The sequence below is a fragment of the Ahaetulla prasina genome, chromosome 7 (genome assembly GCF_028640845.1).
Source record: "Ahaetulla prasina isolate Xishuangbanna chromosome 7, ASM2864084v1, whole genome shotgun sequence".
NCBI lineage: Eukaryota > Metazoa > Chordata > Lepidosauria > Squamata > Colubridae > Ahaetulla > Ahaetulla prasina.
Window position 1 is genome coordinate 28,319,673 of NC_080545.1, and position 15,326 is coordinate 28,334,998.

Below are 15,326 nucleotides of genomic sequence, written 5' to 3' on the forward strand. Positions count from 1 at the left end.
CCTTCTCGTGAAAACTTAAAGAAAGAAACTGAAATAAAGACTTGGGCAGCATAGAAAGCAGTTGGAATTTTTCTATAGTAGTTATGGATTTCTCTGACTCTACTGATTCAGATACTAAAGAGTGGATTCTCAGCCTGCAGTTCAAGAGACAATAAAATATCAGCTACCTGTGAGTAATGGGTCTGTCTCAGTCCATCAAGAAGTTGGTTCTGGTTGTTTAATTTTGAGATAGCATCAACAGCTAATGAGGACCAAGCATCAGAGGTTGTTACAGGTCCTCAAATGAAAGAGACATCAACATCTCTAATCAAGCAGAGTCAAGATGTATTTTACAGCACATTCTTGACTCTCTTTCCCTTCTTGGAAACAACTTTCCAAGAAATTTCTGGTGCTCAATGTATATATTGTTTGATCTATCCTCTCAGTATTCTTGTTCCTGAACTCTGTGAATTATGCAGCAGTATAAACATAATTACAAGGCAAGCAACTTCTTTTACATTCTCATATCTTTCTTGAATTCTGATTAAATAGTCAGAAAATACCTCTGCCTCAAGAGTTACAGCATGCCAGTGAAAATTTTCATGCCATGCTTGATGTTTGCCTCATTCTAAGACTTGCATAAGACTATAATGAAGCCAATGAAGCCATTCAAAATTGCAAAAGTACATATATGGTTTTTATATCCACAGAAAATATTTATTGGAAAGATGAACCTGAATTCTTAGCATACAAAGATCAACATGATTTTAGAGTTATAATGCAGATCCTGTGAGATTTCAACCCTGATTAGAACATAGCAATCTCAAGGATAAAGTTGGATCCAAAAAACCAATGCAGAAAAAGAAAACAAATGTCTATGGAGATGCTCAGTCATCCAGGTTATGGTTTTCCCAAAATTGCTTTTTCAAGAGGCAATTGGACTTTCTTGTTTTTCTTTGAAGATTTTTCGCTTCTCATCCAAGAAACTTCTTCAGCTCTGACTGGATGGTGGGAAATGGAAGGATTTCTATTCCTTGCAGACAGCTGGTTATTTTCATTCTTTTAGAAAGTCATTGAAGACAGCAAAGTTCACATTTTGGACAGATACAACTGGCTGATTTGAAAGAGGGATTAAAGAGGCCGTCTATGTCAAATGACAACAGAGGGGGAGGGATAGACATCATCTATCTTCTGTCTACAACCCGGCTCTTTCAGAAGTTCCAAGAAGGCTCCACACCCATTTGCACTACTCAGGTGGTCACAAATAAATCTCCAAGTGGCTTCAACGACTTTTTAAAAAAATGCAAATGACCAGCTTTCTGCAAGGAATATAAATCCTTCCATTCCCCACCATCCAGTCAGAGCTGAAAAAGCTTCTGGGATGAGAAGTGAAACATCTTCAAATAAAAACAAGAAAATCTAGTTGCCTCTTGAAAAAAGCTCCTTTGGGACAAAAGGAAAACAAGTTGCTTGATATATTGAAAAACCTACTCAGAAATAGAGAAGTATTGGCAGTATTGTGAAGAATCATTTACATTAAAATAAATGGTGGAAATAATTTTATTGGTATAGATTCTCATCTGCCCAACTAAGAAATAGATAAACCTCCAACAACAGAGCACCCACAAGTCCAGGAGGGAAACTGTTCCATTGAATAATTGTTCTCACTCTAAGGAAATTTCTCCTTAGTTTCTGTTTGGCTCACTCTTTAATGAGCTTCCACCCATTGCTTCTTGTCCTATCCTCAGTTGCTTTGGAGAATAAGTCAACCCCCTCTTCTCTGTGTCTACTTCAAGTACTGGAAGAAAGCTATCATGTCACCCATAATCCGTCTCTTCATTTGGCTAGACATACCAGACATTCCCTTAACTGTTCATAATATAGTTTACCCTCCAACCCTTTATTATCTTTATTCTTCTTCTCTGCACTCTTTCTAAAGCCTCAACATCCTTTTTGTATCATGCAACCAGAACTGGACATGGTATCCCAAGTGTGGCCTCACTAGTGCAATATAAAGCTGTATTATCACTTCTCATGATCTTGATGCTGTCCTTCTGTTAATGCAGCCTAGGACTGCATTGGCTTTTTTGGCAGCTGCTACACACTGGTGGCATATTTAAGTGGTGGTCCATTAGGACATCTAGATCCCTCTCATAGTTACTATTGCTGAGCCAAGTACCACCTATTCTATATGTGTTCATTTGACTTTTCTGTATGAGTGCCAGACCTTGTTTTTCATACTACTGAATGGTTAAGATGAAGTCCTTTACAACAAAAAAGTGTGAATCCAGCCATACAATTATGTAGAGCAGTATGGAAGAACTGTTTTCAATCTTGTGATTAAAAATATGAGGAATAATATTTCTTCTGTGTAAGATGAAATCTTCAGGGTCACATACATTTCATTCATGGAAATTTAAGTTATTAACATATATTTGAGAAATCCTGGAGAATGAGTAAAGGTGAGATGAATGAAGAAAAAATGATATCATTATCCTAAAGAAGAAATCCAGGAAACAATTTTTTTTTCAGTTGGATATCTCCTAGCTGGGTTGCCTAAATGGCCCTTTATGATTCTGCTGTAACAAGCATCTAATATCTGGAAACTGTTGTCTCAGTATAGAGTGATACCTATATTCAGTTTCATTTACCATATACTGTATGTTTAAATCTTAATGAATCTATTAGTCCATGGAATTACAAAGATTTCCTCTTTTTTGTATTTTTAATACACAATTTATAGAAAGTGCTTATTGTTCGATTACTTGTCTTATTTTTTTAAAAAAAATACATGAAATAATAATGAATTCAGATCAATAAACCAGGGATTTAGAAATGTCATGGAATGACAGAGCTTTAGATTGCCTTTCTAATTTCTTCAGAATCTTATTTTAAAATATTATTTAGGATACACCCTGAATAACGTATCCATGGTCTCTTACATAAGCAGGGTGTTGTACAATGTACATCTCTGAGAAAGGACTTCTCGGTCCCAGGAACTTGTTCCTTGCCAAGCATGGAGGATCGCAGCTGAAATAAGACTGGATCCTCTTTTTATGCAACATGTCTGCACACAGACCTGCACAGAGCCTTGTACACATTTTAAGCAATTATAATACTGCTCTTGTGGTGGCATTTCTATTCACAGAAGTGCTTTTCTTCTGTGCATGGTTCGGAGCAGTAAATGTGTGTTCTTACCTGTCATTACAGTCTCAGGAACATAATTACTTTGTTTTCAGTTGTTTTTGCTGGCCACCTCTTTAATGGTACATTTGAGCCATTGTGTATTAAGGTGGAGGAGGTATTAAGAGAGCAAAATGCTATGTGTAGTATTCAGTGTTCTTTTTGATTGGTCCCTTGAGAGTCTAGTGCAGAGGATATCTTGGCTAGACGTGAAAAGCATGCTGAATTAGAGTTGTCTGAGGAAAACACACTTGGAAGCAGGAGGGAGTTGGAACAATGTGTTGCAAAAGAAAGCAAGGGTATATAATTAGCCAGGAGAGAAGTTCTCTTTCAAAGATACTCTTTCATTTCCATTCAGTGCTCACTTTTGCAGTTCTAAATAAGACCTCTATGCTAACTCAGAGGCTTGTTTCTAGTATCAGTAATGTAAATGGTCACGTGAGGCAAGAGGAGACACACGTTCCTATGGGTTAATGAGATCAAAAAATGAGCCAACAAATAAAATTATAGTTGTGAGCTATATTTAGCATGATTTGGGGCACTGTGGCTCAGTGATTAATAACCTATGATTCCAAATCAGTTGCCGGGGATCTAGAATTAGGCGAAGTCAGTATATATATATTTACATAAATTTATTCATACATAAATTTATATTTGTATCTTATTGTAGCCTAGCATATTTTGGAAATGAATTTATTTTCTCAAGGGCATCCTAAATCCAAACTATACAGAAGAAAAAAGTTCTACAGAAGTCAAACAAGTGTATAAAAAGACATTTTATATCTACTCATTTAGCTAAATCACTGCAGCAGAGTATTGCTGTAATCGTCATGAAGATTAGTATTTATAAGGAGTATGAACAATTTTAAAACCTAATGTTTATATTTAATGCAAGCATAAAAGCATTTTTTTAAAAATATACTTATTTATTGGCATTAACTTCAAACTCACCTATTTCAGACACTGGATCGAAACCTATTAAGAATATTGAGATTTAATTCTGTTATTTCAACACTTCTAGAATATTCTGGGCAGAAATATTGAGTTTCTTCTACCGAGTTTCCCTGAAAATAAGACCCTTACATTTTTTTTAAACCCCGAAATAAGTGCTTGGCCTTATTTTTGGGGGTGTCTCATTATTTTGGGGCACGTGGAACAAGGTGGGGCTCTTCTTGCCATTTTACTTTCCAGCTGTCTCCCTAATCCTAAACAGAGGAAATGGCAGGATTGGCTGTGCATACGTTTAAATATTTTTGGGGAGGGCTTATTTTCAGGGGGGGCTTATTTTTGGGTGGGGCTTATTTTAGCACATGCACTCAAAAGCCCGATTGGGCTTATTATCAGGGAATGTCTTATTTTAGGGTAAACAGAGTATTTTTTTCATTATTGTTTCATATAATTTGGTTGTTTAGCATAGGACTAAAAAGCTTATAATCCATAGTTATCAAGTAGCACTCATGGCTTTTGTGTGGGGATCTCAATTTAAGATTGTGCTGGCAAAATTCTGCAATAAATCTAATTCCTTGACGATTCCTAAGAAAGTAAAAGAAAATGGGTATGATGAATTTCCAAAACACTTACTGTTAATAAAAAAACATATTCCCCTCCCTCAACCAAACAAAGAAAAAAAAGACCAACATTTTCAGTCCTGCTCCTTCTGCTATCATCATGTCGCCATTATAGATTGTCACCTGCCAAAAACAAAGAAAATAAACTTTGTTGCTCCCAACTATAAAAATTCTAAATTCAGATAATGGGCTGAAGAACTATGGCCTCATGTAAATCTCTGCATCAGCATAAAATGATTGTAGAAATGTTTTTGCTGTACTGAGCTTTACTCAAATTAAAAATAATCCACTGCTCCTTTCTGGGTTGATGCTTAATCAGACAAAAAATGTACTATATAGATGCTGAAGGCTGACATACGTCCTATTTTTCATATACAATTAATTAGGCTGTAGTTCTGCATCTGTAATTCTGTCTGTTTGGTTCCTGTGTGCTGGGAGTGATGAGAAGTACCTGAAAATTAGGAAACATACAGGGGTTCTGAATGCTCCTGAGTATCTAAATTTAATAAGAATTCCACATATCTTGTTCTTCTGTGGAAGCTGAAGATGTATAGACTGGACACAATTGCATTCTGCATTCAGAATGCATTCTGTCTTCTCCACTATATATGACCTTCAGAATACTAAATTAATTTGCCTTCAAGGACTGGGTGAACTTAAACCCAGGCCTATAATGACAGAATTATCAGTAAATTCTATAAAATCTGAGGTATAAATAAGGCTAATACTACAGTAATCATATGTTGCTTTTTATGTAGAAGAGTCACAAAAGTCTTAAGATTTATTTCTCATGGTAGAACAATGTATGACCATATATGACCATGACAGACATTAGTCTAATCACTGCACATTATGGAAATAGCTTGTAACAATATTATCAGGAGATAATACACACACACACACACACACACACACACACACACACACACAAACAGAGGAAACATCTGATTTAAAATAATTGGTTGCATCATTTGTAGCAACAAAATTATCATAAACGGCCTGCTATCATTCTCCTCCCTTAGTGTGTTCTAAATCATTATCAACCCATTCCTAGTACCTAGCATACATAGTAATTTTCTGTCAGACACAACAGACAAGTATTTATATGTGTTGTGATTGTAATCTTAGTACTAGTGCTTTGCTTTCGTTTTGTTTTTAATAGTTAAAATAGTTACTGTTAAGGATGTATTTCTGTAGATATGAAATAATTTCAGAATTTCAACTTGACCTCTGTAAAGTCCCCAAGAATTGGACCAGAAATGATGATGGAGATCTGACTTCTTTCTTGACTCCATTTTTTGCTTTACTCCAAGTAGGACATTAATGAGATTAAAAGCAACACTGCTCGATGTCTTTCTGTTGTTATATTGTGGGGGGAAATTAAATGATATTAAGCAATAATGTGGATATAGTAATCATCACCATCAAGTTTTAAAAGTCAGCAGAGTAACTTAGATAAATGCCAAACTTTCATTTTTTTTATCAATCTCAAAGCCCCGTTGTAAGTCCAAATTGCTTCTTCCTGCTCAGCTCTATTCAGTTCACACCTGCAATGAAATCGCTTCAGTACATTAAATAACCGTACTGTTCGTGTCTGAGTTGTTCCTTTCCATCCAAGCTGAAGTCAACAACCGTTAGAGCCACACCAGATAAATTTGTATAAGACAAAGCTACCCAGTAATTACAGCAAAATGATAGTGATCCCAGAAGTGCTGGTCACGTGTTTATGGCAAGTAGCTGAAATGCTTACAAATATAGAAATAGCATTATGTTTCATCTAATGCTCTGATTCAAGTATAATAGTATTTTTTGTTTGTTTGTTAGTAATGGGTCAGCAACATCAGAAGACCTCTTCTGGAAACTGGATGCCCTACAGATGTTCATCTTAGATCTCCATTGGCCAGAACCAGAGTTTGCCCATCACTTAGAACAGAGACTTAAACTTATGGCCAGTGATATGATAGAAGCTTGCATCAAAAGGTATGTACTTGTAACTTTGTATCTAAATTATATAATAATTGTAAAAAATAAATCCAGATCCAGACTGTAAAGGAGCTTTGAGAAGATATTTTAATTAAGCAGGCTGGGTAAGCATATTTCTTCATCGCTTCTCGGTAGGCCTGACCTGTATAAGAGCACAGGGCAAAGAAAAAATGACTGCTTTGTTTACTTTGCTGTGTTCGGTGCACATGCAAAAGAGACAAATGAATTGAAAGCAAGAATGGACAGCAGCAGATCCAGAGCTCCAGTGGACCCTCAGCTATGCCACAGGTTTCAGCTGATACTATCAGGGAAGTTAATGTTAGCCCTTCGAGATAGTCCAGATAAGCATAACTATGAATACTTACTCTGTCTTTATTGAAATGTTACATTATTAACAGAATCTTGCAAGTCTCAAAGTATTTCTTTCCTCCTTACCTTTTACTCGCTAGAAAACTAGGGAGGGTCCCTTCTGAAATGTTCCCTCCCCTCCTATGAACTGAGATAATTATACATGATAGTTGTCTATAGTCTGTGGCTCTTTCTCTTGTCTCCTGAGGCCATTTCCACATATCATGATGACAAATCTTTTAGTGCTAATATTCAGAAATGAATACCAATTGCCTTGGTTTATGTATTGGAGGGCAAGGGCACTAAAACTCACAGTCTCCCAATTTCCATTCTGGTGCCTTAACCACTACACAAAAATAGTATCAGGTGCTAACATTCTGTTTCTATATATGTACTTCAGTTTCATGGATTATTTTGGATTGCTTAAATTGGTAAACCAATACATTGAAGCAACCTTTCCTGCACAAAACTTTCCTCTCTATCCCACAATGCCAAGTGACAACTCTGCATATTATGGAGTTTCTGCACAATGTCTTCATGGTACTTGGAATGGCCAGCAAGAAATGCTCAAGTTGACATTCAAATCCTGGCACTTACACATAAGTAGGCTTTATGTGACTAGCTCAAAGGCATATAGTGAGTGTTCTGACCAAATGGCAGTATGAACCCAATTTGATTTTCTAATCACTATGACATACAACTGGAGAGCAAAAGCATACAGCAAAAGATCTATTTAGTTACAGCTTCCAGCTCAAGCAGTCAAAATTATTGCTTTCTTCATCACCGGAGATGAAGAAAATGAAGATCCTTAGAAAAGTTATTCAACACTGCCTTCCATTTTCAAGCTCTTGAAGAACTTGTTTTTCAGGTTATTAATACAAGCTAGAGCTAAACAAGTGATCGAATGAATTGGCAGAAGTAAAAACATTTCGTGATAAAATTGTATATATTTGACTGTTGAAGTCACATTATGATTGCCCTAAATATCTACTGAAAGCATAGTAGCAGTACATACGCACTGGTCAAACTAGCCATATTTCACCATGCTGCCATAAACACAAAGTGTTCCGGTATGGTTATGATAATAGATTCATCAAGCACAGAAAACTATATAATATGTCTACTGACTTTTAATTGTTTCAGGTGATAATCATTCTTCAATAATCTATTATTGGCTTCACCAAGCCAGTTATTTCTGAATTATACCTCTGTGGGAGTTATTTTTGTAAAGGAACAATCATTATGCTTCTTCCATTTATTCCCCTGCTCATTTAAAATGTGCCACATGTTTTGAAACTCTTTAACATTTTTAATTATCAGGAATCCTTGAATATATTATAATGGCAGTCTATGATCATCTTCTGTCAATTTGAAATTTGTGCAGAAAACATTCAACATTCTGTACTTTATCTGGACTATGCTTTGCCAAGCAGCTATTTTGTTAAATCAGTATCTAACCTTGAGAGGGCTATCAGACTTTAGTACTTATAAATATGATAATCCCATTAGTTAATGTAACATGCATCTAAACATTTCATATTTGCCTTTCCCAAGTTTTCACTGAATTCCCCTTTTTACTTAGTTGAATTAAAATATGACCAATCTCTCTATTTCTAAATCCCATGTTTCAATTAATAGAACAAGAACTGCTTTTGAACTCAAAGTGCAGAGGACAAACAAATCAACAGATTTGCGTATTCCTTCTTCTGTATGCACAATGTTCAATGTGCTAGTTGATGCCAAGAAGCAAACTGCTAAACTTTGTATTCTGAATGGTGGGCAGGAGGTAAGAGAATTCCATCAGGAACATCCATGATGACAAATCTTAATAAAGATGCAAAAGGTTTGAGGGTAATTTTATGCTAAACATTTATTCATCTGTGTGTTTGTGTGTGATATGTACACACACACACACACACACAATGCCCCCCATATGTACATATACACATAGACTGTAAACTTCATTTTTTTCCATAAATCATATGGTCATTCTTTTTTCACAAAATATAGTAATTTGAAAATGTGGTATTGCTTAAAACAATGAAGATTGTTATGTGTCATGATTTTCAGAAATGCAATGACAATTGGTAACCAATTTTTTAAGAAAAAAGCCCAGATGTTCAAAAATAACATATTCCATTATTTCCTGAATGCTGATGGATTTAGAATTGCATTTGGTGACGTTAATTCTTCTACTGGTAACTAGTTCATCCAAAAAAGTTACCATATTTACCCCAGAGGAAGATGAATTCTTCTCCCAAATAATTATCTGGGTCAAGTAGGGCTTACAGAATAGAAAAAACTCTTGAAAACAAAAACACTGAGCATAAATTGTAGAGGCCTATAGATATAGCTGCTGAAAATAGCCAATTCTCAGAATAATTGTTTGTTGAATTCAGTCCTTTTTCTAACATTGAAATGGGGCTTCTGTATCACTCTCTTCTCTCCTTCCCTATCTTCTCTTCTGCTTTTCCCATCCCAAATTTTGCTTTCCTTTCTCTTTCATGTGCAATTATTGTTCCTCTTTTCCCACCATTGTGTTTAATTCCTTTTTGCTGTTTTTGCCTGTTTATTTGGTATTTCAGATATAAGAGTGGTTTGTGTGAAAGAGAGAGAATGGTTTTCTTTGTATATGGGAATTATTTATTTTAAGAAATGAGGAACTTTATATGAAATTAATAGCTAAGATTAGATAGATTGATAGAGAAGATGGATATACTGTATGCCTTACTTATTTACTTACTCACTTATTTACTTGTTTACGTACTTACTTACTTGTTTACTTACTTACTTACTTACTTTGTTCTTTATGCCATCTGTCTTGTAAACTCACAGGATTCTTTTTTTTAACCATGAGAATAGAATAGAATAGAATAGAATAGAATAGAATAGAATAGAATAGAATCGGCCTTGGATGCGTTCTAGTCCAACCCCTTGCTTAGACAGGAAACCCTATACCATTTCAGATAAATGGTTTTTTAATCTCTTCTTTAAAACTTCTAGTGTTGGAGCATTCACAACTTCTGGAGACAAGTTGTTCCACTGATTAATTGCTCTGTCAGGAAATTTCTTCTTAGTTCTAGGTTGCTTTTCTCCTTGATTTCCATCCATTGCTTCTTGTCTTGCCCTCAGATGTGCTTTGTGTGTGTATGTGCGTGTGTGTGTGCATTGCATATATGTATACATTCAAACTAGACTGTGTCATATATGTATGTATGTAGGCATATGCATAATGGTTATCTTTTGAGAGCTGAATGCAACAAAATTTCATTTTAATGTATGCTGATTAGTATACATTTAAAGTGACAATAAAGTTTTTATTCTATTCTATTTTACTTACTTAGTATGAATAACAGAGTTGAAAGGGACCTTGGATGTCTTCTAGTCCAACTCCTTATACCCTTTCAGACAAATAGTTGCCCAATCTTTTTTAAAAAACCTCCAGTGTTGGAGCACCCACAACTTCTGGAGGCAAGTTGTTCCACTGATTAATTGTTCTAGCTGTCAGCAAATTTTTCCTTATTTCTAGGATCATGACTCCTGACCGGGGGTGGGGGGACTTTTACAGTTGGTTTCAGATAGAATTGATAATACTATGTTGGCAAGCTGGGTGTTCCACTTGACGTTTTTTCCTGAATATTCTTAATTTGTGGGTGGTTGTCTTAAATTCAGGATCATCTTCCTTTTGAGTAAATTCACTCCTATAAATATTTGATGTTCGTAGTATTACATTTCTAAAAATTACAGTCCTTCATTTTTTCATAGTTAACATGTTTCATAGTTTGAGATGTATTTGACAACTCTCCTGCCTTGTATTTGACTAAAACTTCAAAGTTTTGGGGGGAGAGGAAAAATCATTTTTCAGTGTTTTTGCTATGTTAAGCTACAAGTTTCCATCATCCACACTACCAAAACCAACAGAAATTGCATTGCCCTTTTTCAATAGCATAAAAAAAACCCACCATTGTTTCCAGTTACAGTCATCAATGTTTGTGAGAAAATTGAAAACAAAAAAAGGGGGTGTCCTATTGATTGGTATAAGTTTGAGCACAACAATCCAGGCAGAAAGACTGTGTCTTCCTTTTTAAGAGAAATAATTAATTTAAAATTTAGGACTAAGTTACATATTGTTGGGTGTACATATGAGTCATGAGCTACAAGAAAATGGTAGCTGCAAATAGAGGAGTCTGTCTTTTCTTGTAAACCAGTCCCCACAAAATACCAAAAAGAAGCCATAAAAGGGGCAAATGCTTAGGAGATGGAAATGCCAGAAGGTGCTTCCTCCAAGAAGCATTGGTAACTACCAAACCAATCAAAGTACAGATTCTTCACAATGCTACAGTACCATACTTTGCAGCAAATTGTGCTATTTATGTGCATTTATCTTTGTAGCCATCTTTGTCGTATTTTGTCTTTATTTAAACAAGCTTTTCATTAAGTCTATTAAGATTGTTGTTTCCTATATTATTTTATAATTATTTTCACAATTTTTTTCTCAATTTTCTTCTTTTGGGGGGGCTTTTGGGGTATCAACCAGTTTGCAAATCAATGGGTAAGTTCATTGCATTAAATTTACTTGTTTGTTTGTTTTCCAAAGTGTTTCTGTCTTTACTTACTTTAGGTAGAATTTATAATTTCTGATTATACATCCCTAAACAAAATGAATTCAGGCCTAGGCTATGTAGTTCCAGGCAACCATTTTTCCCAATTGTTGATTGAGTAAAAGAGATTTTGGCAGAAAGTACATATATTTTCACATCAATATTAAAGAACAGAAGTCTTATGAGTGTATTAGTTGGACTTCTCAAAACATATCATACATTGCATTCTAAAGGATTCTTCCTAATCATAAAATGATTTATTTATAGTATCAAGGTTCAAGCTAATCTATGCTTTTCAGCAAGAATATCTGCAGTCCTTTTATTTCTTCACCCATTTGGTTGTTTTGTGAAAGGTCTTCTAGTGTGTTCTCTATGGAATGTAGTGAAATGAGATACACACATCTTTCCCAATTAAGCAAGTACCTATTTGAGGTTGCAGAAAAAATTGTCTTCCTGTTGGATAAATATGGTAAATGGGAAAGTAAAAGCTATCAGCTCTCCTTTGCAACTTTCAAAACAAGTCAGTGTTTCATTAGTGCTCTATCTTCCATTCTTAAACCCACTACCTTCTCATTGTTATTAACCTTTCATTATTCAAGCAACACTACAATTATCATTTGTGTTGCAGTGTCAGTGGGAGGACTTTGCTTTTGCTTGATCAGACCATCTATCTGACCATCTACATCAGGGGTGTCAAACTCAAGGCCTGGGGGCCAGATTCATCCCGCAGGGTGCTTAGATCTGGTCCGCGGGGCCGCCCTGGAAACAGTGATGGACCGACCCGCAATGCCTCTACCAGAGAAAATGGAGCTCTGTTTTCACTGGCAGAGAGTTGCAGGAGCCTGTCGCAGCCGAAAACGGAGCTCAGGGCCTGTTTTCGCTGGCAGAGCACTTGGGTGCCTACAGGCACCCTCGACATTGAGGTCGAGCTGCCCAATCTCCCCCTGGCCATGCCCCCCCCAAGGTCAAGCACAATCCTGATGCGGCCCTCAATGAAATTGAGTTTGACACCCCTGATCTACATCTTTTATCAAACTCATGTCATGTGTCAATTAATTCTTTGTTGTATTTTTTTTTAAAGTCCAAAAAATATTCCAATATTGGATAATTAAATCAAATATTTATTATAGTCACAGATTAGCATACAGATATCAGATAATGCCATCTACTCTACTTAAATGTCACTACAGGCAAAGCAGGTTGTAGCTTTTCTTAGATTTAACAAGAATCAAAGTCTAATCTCAAAGAAGGAACCTATCAAAACGGCAGTAGGATTTTGTAAGCAAAGTAGTAGATCGAGAGGAGCAAAAATGCCTAATCAGGTGATTTGCACACCTTTATTCAGCAAAACTTGACAGTAATGTCTACATTTATAATTACAGTATATATGGGCTCTTCCTCACAGCATTGTTTTTACTTCCCAATCCATTTAAAACAGACTGGTCTTATTACTGCTAATGTCATGGAATGCTAAAATATGAGACAATCACAGTTTTCCTACTAATAGGAAATAGGACTAATAGGATCATGCCACTAATTAATTCAATCAGTATGCATAAAATGGAGGTGAAATGGAGGTAATTTAAATATTATGCCCTCCCCACAATTTTTCATTTTCAAAACCTTTATGTGTATTTGGGGAGTATTTATGAAAGGATGAAATTGCACAGCTACCTAGCTATCATTCCTTCTGTATTAAAAAAAAATTCCCATTGAAACCTGGGAATATGATATTGTACCATCAACTTTGCAATTAGTTATTTTTCCTTGGCAACTATTGAAACAACAAAGAGGGATAAGTTCTGAACAGCAAGCATTGGTACTCATTGTAAGGACACATTCCGACAACTGCCATTTCCACTGCACTAAATATCCAAAATCCTTCAGTCTTTCGTGTAATGGAAAAGCAACAAGAATTAGAAAGCCATCCAGTCTGGCATTATAAATATGAGTCTCCCATTGCAGAAGGGGAGAAGAAAATACACCATTTTCTGTTATTACAGTCTTGACCATGATTATTCTAGTGACAGTTGTAACTGTGGATTACATTATAGCATGTGGATCTCCTTGATATCACATATCTTACAGAAATATTGGGCTTAGCAGAGCTGTAGGGCCAGCACATCTGAAGCTCAGGGGTTAGGGAAGGTTGATAGCTTCAGTAGTTTGCCTAGGCCCTAGGTAAACCAAGCACTGGGGACCGTGCTTAACACACTTTTATTAAAAGTAGTTAGTACATGTATGTAATACTTCAAAAAACGGAGTAAATTGCCTTCAGGAACCCTAAATTTCAGAAGACTATGCCATGGACGCTTACAAAATCAAGTGAATGTTTAGACTGATGCTGGCAGTTCTTCATTCAAAGCATTATGCCATTGCTGATTCATGTAGCCTTGAACCATCAAGATAGGGTTAGTCTTTATAAGACACATTTTTTGTGAAGTGGGCTTCTGGAGCATTCTTTGCTTTCAGACAAATGTTCTGACGGAAGAATTACTTTTTGGAATGAATATATGTTCAGAATAAAAGAATGAGCCTTTGCTCCCACAAACTGCAGGATGGACGCTTGCTTTATTATGATCAAAAACAGAATGTGAAAGTCTTTCAGATTTGAAATGTGTTTCTTAAAGAAAATGTTTTCATTAGTGAGAAAAAAGCAGTAGTAGAAAGATGGAGAGCAGCAACTGATTTAGCTATTATATATTTTATGGTTGAGTAATTTATTGCCATCCTTCAAGTTTTCTGATTAATTTTTATTTTTTGCCCGTGTTAGTGAGGATTGTATATGAATTGTATAACCTGCAGCTCACTTCACTCTTAAAAGGGTTCTTTGAAGAGCAAACAATTGGCCACTCATTTTATTTCTAAAGAACATAACATGTGAATGAGAGTTATCAGACAGAAAGTGGTTTATTTACTAAATCTTCTTCTCATCTTGCTTTTGCAGCTAAATCAGCCCTTTTGGGGGTGAAGGAATATATAGCCACCTTAATTACATAGAAGACAAAACATATCCTTCACATTCCTTTCCCTGAATAAGACCTTGCTGCATCTAAACAATAACCCTATTAGCTACTTAACTCAAATGCATACATAATTTTCTGGATATTGTATGAAAGAAAGTAATTTGTGGGTGGATCATTTTTAAGGCTTTGTTCTTTTAATAATTTTAAGTAACTCTGCATCTATCAGTTTTTGTACCTTTGTGCAAATGTGACTTATGACAAATAGTTTTGTGTTCATTTAATATATTAATGCTACTTTGGTTTTTTGAACCACAGCAACAATATCATTCGAAAATTGATGACTTGATTGAAGAAACCATGAAGGAAGTAATTTCACTTCTTGTTTCAAAGGTAAATGTATTAAAAAAAATTTCTAAAAAATTGCACTTGGAGGGAAAAAGAGAAATATCCATATCTGCTTTTGGTAAAGAAAAAGTGTTTGATATTTTCCATGTTCCTATTTTTAAAATAAAATAAAGTTAGTGACTAACACTCCATGAGATCATCATAATACTTACAGGTGTAAATTGGATCCCAATTTGAAGAAATCTTTTTATGCAATATCTATTAAGCAGATATTATTTTCTTCATGCTACAGTTCCTTAATTAATTAACAGCATTTAATATGACTACATTTTTACTATTTCAAGATCAGCTTT

At 35.4% G+C, this 15,326-nt stretch overlaps 1 protein-coding gene across 8 annotated transcripts in view; it reads left to right on the forward strand.

Annotated features, from left to right (window-relative positions):
- CADPS2 (calcium dependent secretion activator 2) overlaps positions 1–15,326 on the forward strand; it is a 374,092-nt gene that overhangs the window by 295,056 nt on the left and 63,710 nt on the right. For 6 of the 8 annotated variants that reach the window (XM_058189611.1, XM_058189606.1, XM_058189612.1 and 3 more), the window contains 4 exons: positions 6,555–6,710; positions 8,700–8,847; positions 11,599–11,613; positions 14,944–15,018. In XM_058189611.1, the coding sequence (XP_058045594.1) occupies positions 6,555–6,710; positions 8,700–8,847; positions 11,599–11,613; positions 14,944–15,018 (394 nt within the window). The remainder of the gene's footprint in view (positions 1–6,554; positions 6,711–8,699; positions 8,848–11,598; positions 11,614–14,943; positions 15,019–15,326) is intronic. The other 2 variants (XM_058189607.1, XM_058189610.1) reach the window with 1 other exon arrangement.